The sequence below is a fragment of the Ylistrum balloti genome, unplaced genomic scaffold (assembly GCF_031769215.1).
Source record: "Ylistrum balloti isolate Yb309-2 unplaced genomic scaffold, AGI_CSIRO_Ybal_v1 Utg369802, whole genome shotgun sequence".
Taxonomy (NCBI): Eukaryota; Metazoa; Mollusca; class Bivalvia; order Pectinida; family Pectinidae; genus Ylistrum; species Ylistrum balloti.
The window spans coordinates 365128-383298 of record NW_026781979.1 but is presented as its reverse complement, the minus strand read 5'-3'; the positions used below and the strand labels follow the sequence as shown (position 1 = coordinate 383298).

The 18171-nt window shown below is 35.0% G+C and overlaps 1 protein-coding gene across 1 annotated transcript in view; it reads left to right on the top strand.

Annotated features, from left to right (window-relative positions):
• The first annotated feature begins 3357 nt into the window (after nt 1-3357).
• LOC132544540 (heparan sulfate glucosamine 3-O-sulfotransferase 6-like) overlaps nt 3358-18171 on the top strand; it is a 32472-nt gene continuing 17658 nt past the window's right edge. Inside the window, exon 1 of the mRNA XM_060208152.1 lies at nt 3358-4898. Within this exon, the coding sequence (XP_060064135.1) occupies nt 4213-4898 (686 nt within the window). The 5' untranslated portion in view covers nt 3358-4212. The remainder of the gene's footprint in view (nt 4899-18171) is intronic.

Below are 18171 nucleotides of genomic sequence, written 5' to 3'. Positions count from 1 at the left end.
AACACAGAGAGTGGATGAATGACATCTAATCAAGTTTACATGAATTGTATTAAATCATGAAATACATTACACACCCTTTCCGTGTTAAAATGTTGCATTTGGTTATTTTCATGCAGACAGTTTAACAGCTCACGCACGATTAAGCTGCATTGAGTGAGAATTATGGAAAACAATCTAAGGGTGTCTTTGAAAACAACAAAGAAAATACCAACATGTTAACAGAGCGTTAATTCAAACTCAAATTGATGAAACTAAGGCAAATTCGGAACACTGCAACAGCACAAGATTAAGACGTGGTGTTCCGGAAACAAGGATAACAACCAGGCATACTAAGGAGCGTAAAATACGTCCAACTGCATATCACACAATACAACTGGATGTTTCACAATGCGATCATGATGACAACCATGAAAGTCCCCCCATAATCTTTATACCCTTTATAAAATATAAAGTTATCAGGTAACAATTATGCATGGTTATTGTATAATAAGACACACTAAACCTGGCGTTGAGGGTAGAATATACCATTACATTTGTGGATATGACGATATTTTTGATAGTGAGTGGTGAGTAGGTAGTTAAAAAATGAGAAACGACTACTTTCGTCACAAATATCAAGATTGATTTTCTCTGCGTGGATGTATCATTGAACACATTGCTGCATTTTATGTTTTACTGTTGAAGAGTCTTATCGGTCTTACACGTTTCTGTTTCTATGATCAAGGATCGTTTTAGCTTGATGTGTTAAAAGACCATCTCTCATCACTAACTGATTACCTTAATCAATTCTATCACCACATAATTTTTAAAAATCGGATAAGAGCAGCGACATGGAGTTCAGATATGAAATGCTATATAAAAACATTAACGAAACATACATATTTTTTTCTTTTTCATTCTTTGAATTCCAATTGTCGTTCACTTGTCCCTTGAACAACCGTTAAATTCCTGTTGAGAAGAAGATTTTAATGGTTTACCGTTACTCCTCCGCGGAAAAAAGAGTTTCATTTGTTAACCATTTATCAATATGCTAGGAATTTGGTTATCGGATTTCCATTCAGTGACAACTATTTCAGAAATATAGACAATGGGTATCTCATAATAAAAACCGTAGTTTACTGTCGGTTTAAGTAGGGCACGCTTGATAACAATACATCGTGTAACACATACCTTTATAGCTTCGTAACATACACCAGTACAATGATATCTTTTTACGACTGTCAAGATTCTGGTTTCATCCGTGGTAATCGGCAAGGACAGAAAATAATTGTTATTTTAACATTAATAACACCTTTTGTACATTTGCCAACATGATATCATACTTTACAAATCATTTTCACTACATAAACAAACTGTGTCAAGTATAATCACAGTAGGAATAGTAATAAAATAACAATATGCTGAAATATATACTACTTTAATGCGATTTTGTTCTCTCATTGAATACCATATAAAAACCGTCTCGGGCATTGTTATAACAGGGTATCATTAACAGTGACGCCGCTGAGGTACCAAACTAGATCCGCGGTTTTAATAAAATCAGAGTCAGCGAATAGTATGATACATCTACAAAATTATTATGTTTTCTTAATATACCTGTTTACATCCGTTTACAGATGAAAATGCTATTTTTCTTGATACCTTGTTTTATTGTATAAGGTAATTTGTTTCACAAAATGTCAATAGTGTGTCTATAAATATATCCCTATTAGATATCCCTAAAACAATTATCACCATTCTGCCGCAGCAACTACAAATGTCAATAGTGTGTCTATCTATATATATATATATATATAAATATATATATATATAGTGTGTCTATCCTATATATATAAATATATATATTTATCATATCTCTAAAACATTGTTCACCATCCTGCCACTCCTACTACAAATGTCAATAGTGTGTCTATCTATCTATATATATAAATATATATATATCCAATTACATATCTCTAAAACATTGTTCACCATCCTGCCACTCCTACTACAAATGTCAATAGTGTGTCTGTCTATCTATATATATATTATATAAATATATATATATATCCTATTACATATCTCTAAAACATTGTTCACCATCCTGCCACTCCTACTACAAATGTCAATAGTGTGTCTATCTATCTATACACACAAATATATATATCCCTATTATATATCTCTAAAACATTAATCACTATCCAGCCACTCCCACTACAAATGTACCGGTATGAAAAAGAGCGCGTGGTGCATTGGTAAACGAACCAGATAACACATTATTTTAAAGAGAGAAATCAAAGCAGAAATACATAAAAAATTCATTCCGACACTTTCCGTGATTACAGCGGGGGTGAAACTGGTGTACTTACTAGTGCTTCTACCATAAGGAACACGCTGGTGTGATGAACGGTTTGGAAGATAATTATCGTTATTTCGCAGTCAAAAATTTGTTAATTAAACAGTGTATAAAGTTTTTTTTTATTACAAAATGTCTTATGCTCTGTAAAGTATGTAATTTATATATATATATATGTCCGTTTTTGCAGGATATATAAAATACCAATTACATGGTTATTGTACGTGGTGACTGGTGTTTGTTGTATGTATACATGTCTCAGTGATTCGCTGAAGAGCGATACGTATCATTTTAATACTCTAGAAATCATCATCATAAAATGACATGCATGATCCTATTTCAAGCACTTCATGTACACAGATATCAAATATGATGGGTAGAGCAGCACATTCTGATAAAATACTGGATATGATACTAACATCCCTCGGTCGATACGGTTTATAGATGGTCTGTCCGTATTTCCTTACTAACGTACGTTTCACGCAGTAATTTTGTGATGTGTGGCATTTAACACTTGCCTAGGGTGGACTGTCTGTCGGACCATTAGAGAAAACAATCGAATTAAGTTTAATGGAAGTATGATTTCCAGTTGAGCGGGTTTTTTTCTTTCAGACTTTACTTGTCGCTCATATCTCCTGCCATAAATGCCATATGTTCGCCTGGCTACGCTCACCCAGAGGTCTGAACAGTTGACGTGCACCACATTACCTACCGGTCCACACTTTCTACATAACACATTCTCTACCACGCTTTCTTATCTCATCTGAACATCACAGAAACAAAATATATATGTCAAACTGCTCTAAGTCGTAAAGACATTTTTCTGTTCACTTCCTAATTTTTTCATTGATGAGTTTGGACACTACCTATCAATCCCTTATCCAATCAGATAGCTCGATACACGACGGGTCGGTCGTATACGCGGAATCAATAGCAGGGCTCTCACGCTACCTTTGTGTGTGTACATTAGGGCCTGAGCTTGTTATGTTTCTCGCATTGTGTGACAAGTAACCGCCCGGTACACGTCGGTCTGACTAGGTATATACAAAGTTACAGAGAGGTTTTGTACAGCTACTCACAGCACTCAGCAATACGTTACCTAGTCGGATATAGTGCGATGTTGTTCTGTTCTTCACCAGGCATAAACTTTAATGACGGTCCGGCGTAAAACACGGTTATAATTGTATAAAAGGATACAAATTCTAGAGTTGATGCGGAAACTAAAATTATTTTGGAGTGAATGTGAGCTGCTTTCACACATGTAGTTTTGTTTTCATCTACTGAAACGTATTTCTGGAATGTGCATTCTTTAGATTGTGTGTAATTGTCTGAAACCCTAGATATAAAATGTAAAGTGCTATTGTCTAATGGAGCAATTATATCCATAGGAAAGGGGTGTGTTCGATTGGGAGAATCTTGACATTAAATCTTCGTAAGAAGCGCAGGACAACAAACTCAAAATCAATTTCAGTTCCGTTGATGTTACGTAAGTACTTACATGTGTTTCTCGTTACTACCAATCACATATTTGGTAAATAAAAATTCGTCCCTCTTGGATTTGTTGAAATTTAATGTTGTTGAAGGATACTAGTGGATTACTTTTCGAATTTCTGCTGTGAGTTATAAAAAGGAGCCTTATGATCTGCACTATTAGTATTTGCTTTGAGTATATGGCTAACATTTTATCCCGTAGTGAGGGAGAAATTACAAACTGACAATATTTTTTAAATCATGTTTAACTTGTGATAAAAAGTTGTGGAGAACGAATTGGATCCTAAAGAGTATCCCTCTGGATTTTATTTCTAATCAGTGTAGCTGTTACATAGGTGGGTATATCACTTTTGCTGCATGAAGGGAAACGCAGTTGTGGCCATGACATGAGGAAGGTTTACCCTCGAGGCCCTCTGAGTTATTTCAGAAGAAGTAAATTCTGCTCAATAGTTTTCACCATAAGCTTCATATTTTTATGTTTTGTATTTATCATATATGAAAATGGCAATGTCGTGGATATACCATCTTATGACAGTCCAGCAGATCGAGAAGCATTCAATCAACTTGATCAAAATTATAGAAAGCTACCCACAGAGCTAAATGCCTTGGATTTCTTCGGTTCGCGTCGACATAACAGAAATCTACAACATTTATATTCTAAGGATTTATTTGATGAAAAGCGAAATAACGATTTAACTACCATGATTTATAAAAGGGGAAGGAACAAGATGAAAAGCGAGGGGAAAAATGCCTCCAAATCGAGACAACGTGGAGTTTTTAATGTGCCAAAGAAAACAATTGGAGAGAAGGTTGGAGACACGCCCTCCAGTCAGGAGGTAACTGATTACTACAACTTCGATGGCTATCGAACTACAAGTAGTGATGAAAGTGTGGAGTCCGAACGGCTTGGCGGGCCAAGTAAGAAATTACCGAAAGCAATTATCATCGGAGTGAAGAAATGTGGTACGAGAGCCTTACTAGAATTTTTAAGGATTCATCCGGAGGTCAAGGGCACCGGTCCTGAACCCCATTTCTTTGACCGTTACTACGACTATGGGTTGGATTGGTACAGGTAAATTCAATTACACTATGGCACTACATGATTAACAATTTACAAGGCCGGTCTAGGACTCAAAAAATACATGTCCTCTAGGTTATTTTTTCCTTTCCTTAAGATTGATTTTAAGATCAATGTAAGAATGTAAGGGAAGCAGAAATCCGCCTATTCTATGCAACCCTGTGTGATTTTCGATTGCTTTTATGTGATCGTAATTGATATGTATTCATTTGAATCCATATCTAAAAGAAACAAAACCTAATAAGAGTGCCAATGGCATATAACACACACAACCACGCATAATGATCTGATAACGTGTATATCAGTAACATATATTGGTAGGTCACGAAATAATGACATACAGCACCGAAGTGTCACAGTCCATGGCCCACCTATGTTCAATGGTGTCACTGAAGGTGTCCTATCGGATTCACGTATCAGTATTTAACAAGAGTTTACAGATACTGTCAAAATTACCCTGATTTATGCACGTCATCATAAGTGGATAGGTACAGTGTTCAATATTTAAGAATCTTTAAAACTATTAATTATTACAATTTAATCCATTTAATTTTTCTAAAGGCGATTTTCATGTCATTAATTTGTATCCTGTCATGTTGCAGAATGTCAATAGTTTTTAAAGGGGCACTAGTATTCGGTTCTGACACCAACTCGTCCCACTTGCTTGTTTACTCTATATTCTGTCGCACTTCCGGATTGATTTAAGTACATATTTTACATTATGTTTGGTACTTGTCGTTTAGGTTGTTATATTCTGGCATCGCCACATTTATATTCTTATATTTCTTCCGATCATTTTGGATTTCCCCAAACGCCTCCTTGGTTTGATATTTATGCTCTTAGGATCACTGAGGAGTCCTAGAAGGACAAACAACTGTATGGTGCAGTTTAAGTCATTGTTTGGCTCTTTTCTGTATTAAATATTTGTATTAACTTGTGTCCCTTAGTAAGTTGAATAGTAAAACTCGTACTTGAGGCAGCTAGTTAATCTATTGTGAAGTACGTGCACAGTCACTATATTTTAACTGGACAGACCCATGACTGTGTCCCGACAACAAGCTGATTTTGATATCGGACAAGCATGCATATATATACGATCATTACAAAGGCAAGCATCTGCCTCATCTATGTAAATCTTTCACATTAAATGGAGGAAAATTCGTTTGATTTTCACATATTGGTAATATCAATGAAGTGCAAGTGGTTTTCAAAAGCATTATACATGTCGCTGTGTCATCCGCAGTTGATGAAGCCTTGTAGCTGTTATCACAACGGAGCACTATGTAGCCCTTTACTTAACACAGATATAATAGGCATGTAGGACCACAGATAACTAGTAGAACGGTGTCTACATTATATAATAACAAATTAGGTATGCTGGGCCACAAATTACCTCTCGTAAGTTAGTTCTTAGTCTACCTTATAAAGACAGAAGACAATCTTGGCTACAAATTACTTGATAAAGACCGTTCTTCCTCGACTAAATTATAGGCAGTAGGTAGGTCTATACTGGGCAACAAATCACTTCAGTCAGACAGACGGCATACTGGGCTACAAATACCCTTTTACAAAGCATTTCTTTCTCTATATATTATACTCAAGGCCTGCTTGGCTACAAATACTTTCTTATAAAACTCCCTCTTTCTGTATTATTCCCAAGGCCCGCTTGGCTACTAACATCTTGTGTACACAAATAGTACAGCCTAGATTTGTTGGGCTATATGTAACCTTTAATACGACCTTTAATATCCTCCACATTACATACTTTCACATCGCATAACTAGCTAGAAAATAAAAACAAGACAACACGAATATGTTAAACTCTTAATTCAAACTTCAATGTGAAACGAGTGTAAACTATCAAGTAACAAAATTTGAACAGAGGCCTTAAAATTAAAGGGAGAAAAAGACCAGTTATTCCGTAGACGTACTTAACTTCTGTTTTAATGCTAAGAGGAGAAAATGTCAAGTCCTCAAAATGAGAACTGAAGTATTGATAGTCGAAGTACCAATTAAACCCGTCCTATACTCTGTATATCAGAGACGTTCAGGGAAAGCATGTGTTCCTTTCCCTGTGTTCAGTTTATAATGCTTGTTAGATTATAAACTGCCTTTACTTAATTGTTATTCATGTCCACAAAGAAAAATTGGTATAATGTGCAGTATAATATATTGGTCAGTGCAATTATTACCTTTGATATGTCCTTACGTGATCGATATCTCACTTAACTTAGTACGTCAGTTATCTGACGATAACAATGTCCTGTATTCTGCTCTATCCTGATGGACTTCGGACCGTGCTAGTCAGTGACGTCAACAACATATCTGGCTATTTATTTCAAGCATTTAAACGAATTCTTGAGTTAATGGTTTTGATGAGGATAAAAAGGATATGACATTACAATTTCTACTCGATCATATGAAAAAAACGGGAAAAATGTATATACTGTCGATAAGTTTATCCAAAATGCTTGATAAATGTTTGATTCTACTATGGATGTTTTAGTGACGATATTTTCTTTGATGTGTTATATATAGAGATTATGTATCTGTATTTTCTACAAGATTGATAACACAGTTTAAATGCAAAGAAATAACGTCAATCGAAGGAATCGAACTCCAGTCACCCGGGTAAAAAACGAACGTGGTTTCCTCTGCTCTGCCAGACTACTTAGCTCGGTGCTTTTAAGGACGTTGAATTGTGGGTATTTTAGTGGCCGTAATTTGGTGTGGAGATGGCTATTTTAGAATCATTATCCGCTTAATTTCATTTTTGTGTCCGTCAAATATTTTGTTAGTCAATAAAGGCAATTATTGAATTTTCACAAATTCTGAAATTTCATATGCGACGTGTTATTCTTTCTGCCTCGTTCATTCCATTGACATTCAATGTTTTATCGTATTCAATGTATTGACTTTTCCTCTGAACTGAAGCCGTATGGCCTTCGGGACCCTTCCTTATCAAATCTTGTCCATCTAGCACTTTATTGGTAGGACTTCTTTAATGCTTGTAATGCATTTTTAGTTTTTTTTCTCTTCGTACATTTTCTATATTCATGTTGTTCTGTAATGAAGTGAACGTCATCCAGACTTCGTCAAATCTATCTCATGCATACTCGCTCTCAATGTTACATACATCTGTGTCATTTTCTCTTAGATGGGTCGTTTCTCACCTATATGTACTCATATAAAAACATCAAAGTGTTTTTTCTCCAGCACATGTAGACGATTATATAAATACACGCGCATTACAGTCTACAGAGTTCCACGTTCGTTGTATAAGTGCTTGCAACACGCAATATTCTATGTATATTTGCCGGCATTTAAACACGTGCTCACGTGTCTATAAAGATGATTTTTTGTTTTTATATATAGATAACCGTTATACGATATAGAACATTATCGTGTTTGTTTCACATGTTACATCTGAAGCGTCAGACATTATGATCGATGATCACTAGATTAAATATAACACATGAAAATAAACCTATACTGTACAATGCTTAATTTTCGTGGGGGATTTATTTTTATTGATTTGTAATCTTATGTTCAGGAAAGGATATACAGTTATAATTGGCATTAAGTTTACTGCTTTTAGATTTCCTAGATGCTATTTAATCACGAAATTGAGTACAAACGAAACTGGACTGCAAAAATTAATCGTCTAAAATTATCCGATTCTGAAGAAATTTGTATTTGGTTTATTTTCACATTTTATTTCAACTACTTATTTATCTATTCATTTCCAAAATATAACAACGTTGAAAAGAAATTATATTTTGTAAAACTGATTAAGACGGACGTTATAAATATTGTTTTAAATTTAATTATAGGAATCAAGACAAGGTCGAGGTTAAAATAGCATCTCGGGTCACTGTAATCACATTTTGACTGAAATTAATTATTTCAATTGTAAACTAATATGGACTAGTGACATTTTTAATTATCTTAGAATATAATTACATTTAAGGACCCGTTCTTCGGTTAGCATTGATTTTCATGAGGTTACAACTAAAGCAATATAAATAAACAGTACAAGGAAAGTTTATATATGCATCAAAGAATATTGATACGTTCCATCATCAAGTTATTGTATCTTAAAGGGTCATCCATTGACTATACTCACGAATAGTTACAATAACAGAGGAAAAACAGGCTGTAGAGAGAATATATACTGCATCCGCCAAGATAAACACGATTCTACAGAAACGGTGTTAAGTCTGGTCCACAAATTAAGATATAGTAAATATGTCAGCATTAGAAGATAGTGGCCTTCCTCTTTAATTCCTCTTTACCTTTAATTGCTTTCTTTCCTAAAATTAATTTGTGTGAATCTCATTCCTAGATCAGGGATTTTCCTCAGTCTCCTCCTAAGCTTCAAAATTTATACCTTAGCATCACTGACGAGTGCCGTTTAATTCATTGTTTGGTTCTATATAACTCTATATTTATATTAAAAGGTGCTATTCACTTGTGTTTTTTATACAATCTATGAGTATATACAGTACATACTTTTTATATCTCAAGTCTGGTGTTAAACATGTGTGTATCATGTGTACTCAATATGCAACAAACAATTTGATTTATAAACCAGTAAACTGACATTGATGATGTGTGAACAGACAGACTAATTATAACACTATCATTTGTGGGGATATATATGTATATATTCATTGTGTTAGTGAAGACTGGCTATGTTAAACATAAGCGATAACACAGAAGGGACACTGAAGACATATCGATGCGTTTTACACATTTTAATTGCGTCCCAAATGTATTGTTAATCTATAATCACATTGCTTTTATTTGCAATGATAAAGTGTTTGCAGGCAATACATTTTTCGATTTTTTGGTAATTCATCGTAGAAATGCAGTTTCATTTGACACGGTGATATATAGATTTCTGCTCATTTACAATTAGGTTTTGTCTTTTCATAGCTTTGCGATTCTTCCATAATATTTTTTGAGCATTAGGAGACATCTCTTACACTCATTAATTGGTTTGTCCAGGGGTATATTTCTCGTTTTCAATCATAGTAATAATGATAACTATGACAAAAATATCACTAGGAAAAAAATTGTTAATTCGCCACAAGTGAGACTATGTGCTCATTTCATTGAATTGCTTCTTGAAGCGAAATGAAGTTGGCACTCAGGGGGATATTAAAAAACTTAAATGAGACATAAAAATTGTGATAAAAACGCCGAAGTAATAAAGACACCAACAGTAGTAGCTCTAAGGTATTGTGACCAGTTATGCACGGTTGTTGGTTTAGACAGGTAGGGCCAATGATGTGTTTACATGTATGAATCGCTTACGCATGAACATCTGATTTCCGTCATACTGTTGACAGTTCATGATGCTTGTCTTTAAGTTTTGATTTATCTGTGTCCTTGTTTTCTCTTCGGTTGTTGTTGGTTTTGTTTTTGTTTTTGTTTTTGTTTTGGTGGGGTCTCCTTAACTCTGGATGTTGGTTCTAACACATATCTTATATACACGAAATACACGATCAACTTCCAACATGTTAACATTGAAATTGAGCTGTGAAGCAAACATGTTCGTGGTCAAGATTTTCGACGGGGACGAAAGTAGTAACGGTTATTTAATAAAAAACGAGTTAATTTTGTAAATGTGACCACAGTCACGAGAGTTATTTCCGGGCCTGAAAAACATTTTTATCAAACATTAATTAAAGATAATTGGAGCTAATCCTTATCAGTTCACTGTTAATCTAAAAGGAAGAAAGCGGATATGATGACATGCACATTCATTAAAAGATAGATTACATCAAGGTTATTTATCAATATGTGCAATGTCATTGCCTTTCGTATATCGTGTTGTAAATGCTGTCTTCATTTCATATGTCGTGTACAGAAACCTTGTTTACAGTACACACAGAAATTTAATCGCAGTCATGCAAGTTCTTTTATTACGTTTCATGTTTCAGACACTTTTTTCCAATAAAGAATATTTATAACCCTTGTCCTGGTCGTTCAAGTGCATTTTAAAAATTGATGTCATTAAAATGCTTTGTGAGAATTAATATTGCTTCATAATAGAAGATGCAAGAATAGTGATAGGCTTGTAGGTGTGTTTATATTGATACAATTATATCATGTGTACCAGTGAACATATGGGTTAAACGTCACTAAAACATACTGATATAGTCAGTGACGAACACGCCTTATTCATTCTCAGAATCTAGTATAAAGTTTGAAATAAACTGATGTAAATAGTGAGAATTTGTTTTAGATTTAAAGTTGGAAATTCTTTACCTGAAACTTAGGATAATCATAATATTTCTATAATAAGATGTTTTGTTGAATATACGTTGGCCAAGAAAGGTCATATCATAACTCTCAGCACCTGATAGTCACGGCATAGAGTAAGATCAAATTTACACGCTTGTAATGAACAGATAACAGAACAAAAATATCAGTTAAAATATCAATTTTATGTCATATCGTATACACAAAGACAAATTATATAAAATTCAGGGGCGTTATTACAGAATGATTTCTCAAAATGTCATTGTTTACTTTACGTCCTGTTCTGTGGGTTGGGGAGAGGACGATTACTTAGTGAAAGTGAAATACATGACATATGCCATTTGAGAGAAACAGACACATTTGATGAACTGATAGCCGATATATCAAAGATCTTTATCAATGTATTGATATCACTTCAGTCTTCCCACGCTGTACTGATACCGTAGATAACCTAATATGACCATCACTGTAGTGTCAGCATACGAGTCTGTGTACAGATACCGTAGACTATATAACTAGGATCCACTCTATACTGCCAGTGTACGTGTGTATAGTACAGATACCATAGACAACATAACTATGATCTAAATTACACTGCCAGTGCACTTGTGTATGGTGCAGATACCGTAGACTACATTAAAGGTACCGACAATGTCATTCCAGTAAATTTGTGTATGGTATGTAAGGATACCGTAAACTACATAACAATTACCCAGACTATAATGTCAGTAAACTGTGAATTGTGCGGTAGACTATATAATAATTACATAAACTGTGTGTACACGTAAGTCTAGAGTACAAGTCAAGACAACATTACAATGATTTATACCGTAGCGACAAAACCATGACCCATACTGTGACCAAATACCGTAGATAACATATGAACGACCCTTACTGTGATCAAATACTGTAGATGACATAACAATGACCCTTATATCGATCAAATACCGTAGATAACATATCAATGACCCTTACTTTGATCAAATACTGTAGATGACATAACAATGACCCTTACTGTGATGAAATACCGTAGACGACATAACAAAGACTCTTACTGTGACCAAATACTGTAGACGACATAACAATGACCCACACTATGGCGTCATTAAATATGTCTTGTGTATGGTTTCGTGTCTTTCCATTGCATGAAAGATACACTAGAAGTACTTTCAATCAGAAATGTATTACTTTGTAATGTTATTTCTTCACATGAATACCATTGATGTTTTAATGGTGTACAATGATGTCACATTTTAGTAATCAATATTGAAGGACACCAAGTTGGAGTGTTTTTCATTCCGAAAATATGTTAACAGCTTGAGTCAACAAATTTCAAACTCTTGCTTCAATCATATTCATGAACTAGTCTAAAGACCAATGTTAACATCGCATACAAACAGGACAGAAAGTCCATGTCAATATATAATTAGATTTATTTATGCAAACAAGAATACTGTTGAAACAGAAGAACACAGTGTCATCTCTTTATTTTGGAGTTACTAGTTTATCTAAAATAAATCATCCCTTACTTTTAATTCTAACACAGCATACTTTACATATCAAATACTGCAACGGTTCAATCATATAAATTGAAAATGGTATTGGTCATTTTCAGTGCATATATTGAAGGCTTTATATAGGTTAATACAACTTGATAAGTCCTAGCTTGCACGTAGGTTGTAAGAATATAATACTTTCCCCACTTCCTGATTGTTAGAGGCGACATGATTTGTGATCTTCTTTATTTCCTCTCTCTTTTTCTAAAGATGATTTAAGGTAAAGCTATGAGTTCTGGCCTTGAGTTGCGACATACCAAAGTATTGAATAATGCTTGGCACTCAACATCCAGTGGTATCCACAAAGCCTGGTATAACTTCACCAAGTGTGATGTCATACTACCTCGTCGAGGTAAGGACATTTCAGTGTGGTGGCACTATAAAAAGTCCGTCAGTGGGCAGTCAGTTTTGGACACCGTCTTCATATGACATTGACTGTTGTAAGGACGTAAAATTCTCAACAATCTTATTACCTTCACACATAATTAAGTCGACAGACCTTAATTCTATTAATTAAAACCAGAGGAAAATATATTGAAATGGTTTTGGTATCTCCATCTGTACGAATATTCTACCGAAAGGAATATTCGAAGAAAGAGATGACATCACATGTAGATTGTTTTATAGAATATAGCATTTTGACATGATAAAGAAAAGAATTCAGTCTGAAATACAATGAAGCGAATATGATATACGGAATTTGTGTCATATAATCGTAAACCATATCCATGCAAATAAAATTAGCATTCTTAAATTTCTAGTGCATTAGCAGAGAGTGTAGCTTTTCATTGTCGATTGACTTGCACACCCAGCTGCTAAGCACATTTTCCTACCTATCGACTTTTCTAGCGCCATGTAACTGTAATGATGCCCATGATATTGGATTCTGTCTAATTGTGTGCTTCCCTGGTTACGAAGTGGTCAAAATGATGTAACGTATTTAGACTAAGATTCGTCAATTACTGGAGTGTCCTGCTGTGATGTTAATAACGTTTAAGAGTTGACGAGGTAGTGTATACTTATTAGAATCCAGAACACGTAGCCCTCTTGGCCTCATCTCACATGCTGATGATCAAATTATATGAAAGAATACCGGTACTTTCTCTGTGGTGTGCATGTCCCTGTATGAGATTAACGCAAGTTCAGTGCTGCTTGTAAACTTAATAATTTTGTGAATATCTAATTCATCAAAATGTCCAAGGAATAAACACAATATAAAGCGGTATATACGGAAGTATTAGAAATGGAGACAACACTTACTTTCCTCGTTGCGCCCTGAAGAATAGTTTATATCAAATAATCAATTGTTCACCATTATGTCTGTCAAGAATATTTCAGTTATGCTGAAGATATTCAGTGTGGAAATCTAGGGGGCAAGACGATAAAATCAAAATCGTCCCAGACAAATACGTGGGATAGGGGTGGGGGTTGTTTGCACTTACCCCGATTTGTGTATGTAGAGAATCAGACCCCAGTTTGTAAATGTTGAGAATCGGACCCCAGTTTGTAAATGTAGAGAATCATACCCCTGTTTGTATATGTAGAGAATCAGACCCTGTTTGTATATGTAGAGAATCAGATCCCAGTTTGTAACGGTAGAGAATCATACCCCTGTTTGTATATGTAGAGAATCAGACCCTGTTTGTATATGTAGAGAATCAGGCCCAAGTTTGTATATGTAGAGACTCAGACCCCAGTTTGTATATGTAGAGACTCAGACCCCTGTTTGTAATGTAGAGAATCAGCCATTAAAGATTGTATAATTTGACTTATTTTCTCATAACGAGTTTAAACTCAACATTCACAACAACCACACCAACTTCTCGAATAGAATACTGTAATGTCATGATATTCTGAGCTTTGTTAAAACATCCCCAATCATCTTAAGCAGTATCAATCTCGAAGTTTTGAAAGTTAACGCTGATGTTTTTATCTATTTATGTTTTAACGCTATAATATATTTGCTATGGTGTGTTTATGCGTTAACACTGTATTATATTTGCTATAGTGTGTTGACGTTGACGCTGTAGTATATAAGGTATGGTGTGTTGACGTTGACGCTGTAGTATATGTGCTATGATGTGTTGACGTTGATATTTTTGTAGCGTTTATGCGTTGACACTGTATCATATTTGCTATAGTGTGTTGACGTTGACGCTGTAGTATATTTGCTATAGTGTGTTGACACTGATATAAATTATTTGATACGTTGATGCTGTGATACAAAGATGTATATTCCTTACGCCGTCTCATTTTACGTCCGCGTTTATTATGCAGCAGAGAAGTTTAAACGATAAGATAAATAAATTAACATATTTCTGATATCACCAATAAGATCAAACAATTAACGTTTACATCTACCATAACGACCCCGAACATTAAAAAAGACTAGACGTTGTATTACGAAAAGGACGGGCACCATCGACGGACTACAATAAATATTGTAAAAACTTATCTAATTTAATTAGTCCAACGAGGTCATTTAATTGATATTTTCTATTACATTTAGTATTGCCATCAACATGCCAAATGATTGTAGTACAAGGTTTGTACAAGGGATATCAATTTATCGCTTCTGGCTCTTTCCTCCTTTTGATTTCCACCTGAGTGCAATTCAAGGTACTTTGAGTATTGCTTCCATGCTTTGGTCTGCCTTTCACATCACGATGGTATGACTCATGGGAAAGGCAGTATTAAATTTCTCTCCATCAAAGTGCTCTTTCAATCGGTCTGTATCGGTTTGCTAACTAGCTTAAAAATCACTCGTCTTAAGGTCCACAAGAAGCATTTGAAATCAGATGTTCAAAAAAATTATACAGGGGACAACTTTGTAAGGAATTTATTTCTGAAACTAAATTGAATGAAGATTTAATCTTCAAACTCGGTCTTTCTTTCTCGTTGACAGAAAATATCGCCTGCCGATAGTTAGTACACAAACACTTGTTGGTAGCAGCATTATCAGTAACATCACACTTCGGTAGGTCGTTTAATAATGGATACTGAAAGAATAATTAAAAACAATTCCGTTTGACAAATTTTCAAGAAGTCTTTATAATGACTCATTCCAAGACGCGAAAAGAGAAAAGAAGTGATTAGTGGAAGTATTTGTATTCAGAAATAACAATTCCGTAGACAACTATGTAACCAGTATTAGAGCAAACCGCAATAGCACGGTATGGTAATACTCCCCTAATGCTAATCACATAGAGTATGTTTTATCAGTCGAAGATAATGGCACAGACTTGATTTAGCACAAAGTTTCCTCGGGAAATTCTTAACAAATGTCAATGAATGAGTTTTTGTCGAGCTGAATTATGCGCAAGAGACATCGTACATTTGGCTTGCTTGTCATGTGGTTCCAGAAAGACACAGCCTCTAAAAGTCGTAATATATTGCAATAGACACGACCGAACCCGGAACTTTTCTCCTGTCTCCCAATTCTCTGTGATCGATTCGGCAGATAATATAAGGTTACAGTTTGCAATAGTATCGGTTATGATAGAATAGGCTTCAGATAGATAATTACACGTAAGAAAATACTGGCCAACTGTCAAATGGGGATATTAGTCATCGGCGAATTGCTGAACTTCATGCTTACAGTTCACAAGGTAATGTGTTCAATATGATATCATATTAGTGTCAGAATGTATTTTCCTCAATACAGCAATGCTGAAAAACGCATGCGATATTGAGGAAATACTTCTCAACTCAGGTGATATGGAGAGAGCCAATGCTGACTTCGATTCGTTGTGGACAATCATATTGTGTCAGTATATAACAATGTTATGATAATATACACTGGGTAAGTAAACTGTAGATTTAATATGAAACGTTCAAATCATTTATTGTGTCTCGTAATCATTTTTAACGATCTCAATTATGATCAAATTATTATGTGTAAGATACACGAAGACATGACTGCTATCAATAATCGACTACAAACATGTTTATATATAGTCTTAAGACATTCGACACGTCAAGGTCAACGTTATTCCATCAGGTATACTGCTCATGTTTCAATAAAATCCAAGTTATGTCGACAGTGTTTAAGATTTCTAAACAAGTGATATTCTCTGCTGACAAATCAGTGTTCTACTTAATTTAGAGCATGGGTATTCCTTTGGGGTTATGCAGAAGTTGGGAGGATACAAAGGGCGTGAGAATATCATCATCGCCTTTTCGGACAATCATATGGCTATACAACAGTATAGCAAAACACATCACTAAACTCTGGCCTGATTTGTGACTGTTCAAAAACTCCAATAGGCAAGCAAGCACGGATTCGAATATTAGCTTTATAATTAAGTTCAAACGTGGCTAATTAGAACCGGTTGTTTCCTTTATGAAGAGAAACTTTAGCGTTAAAGGTCTTTAAGTTGGCATTAGAATACTCTGATGGGGAATTGGACAAGTTTACAAGAAATCATGCGAGAAATTAGTTCCATAGCCCTCAGCTGTTAGCACTGGCTTTGTTTCCAGGTACTAGGCTATTTGGCAACACAGCGTAGTGTGGAGGGCGATTTTGTCAGCTTAACATCATAGAAATAGTCCTTCAGAATTCAACATTTTGACTTCAGAAAATGTCACATCAGTGTAAATATCACTTCTATAAATTATAAAGATGGTACTGCTGACATCACTATTGGTTACATCAGTAAAGGTGGTACTACTGATATCAGTATAGGTTACATCAGTAAAGGTAATACTGCTGACATCAGTAAAGGTTACATCAGTAAAGGTGGTACTACTGACATCAGTAAAGGTTGTACTACTGACATCAGTATAGGTTACATCAGTACTACTGACATCAGTATAGGTTACATCAGTAAAGGTGGTACCGCTGACATCAGTATAGGTTACATCAGTAAAGGTGGTACCGCTGACATCAGTATAGGTTACATCAGTAAAGGTGGTACTACTGACATCAGTAAAGGTGGTACTACTGACATCAGTATAGGTTACATCAGTAAAGGTGGTACTACTGACATCAGTATAGGTTACATCAGTAAAGGTGGTACTACTGACATCAGTATAGGTTACATCAGTAAAGGTGGTACTACTGACATCAGTAAAGGTTACATCAGTAAAGGTGGTACTACTGACATCAGTAAAGGTGGTACTACTGACATCAGTATAGGTTACATCAGTAAAGGTGGTACTACTGACATCAGTAAAGGTTACATCAGTAAAGGTGGTACTACTGACATCAGTATAGGTTACATCAGTAAAGGTGGTACTACTGACATCAGTAAAGGTTACATCAGTAAAGGTGGTACTACTGACATCAGTAAAGGTTACATCAGTAAAGGTGGTACTGCTGACATCACTGTAGGTTACATCAGTAAAGGTGGTACTACTGACATCAGTAAAGGTGGTACTACTGACATCAGTATAGATTACATCAGTAAAGGTGGTACTACTGACATCAGTAAAGGTGGTAC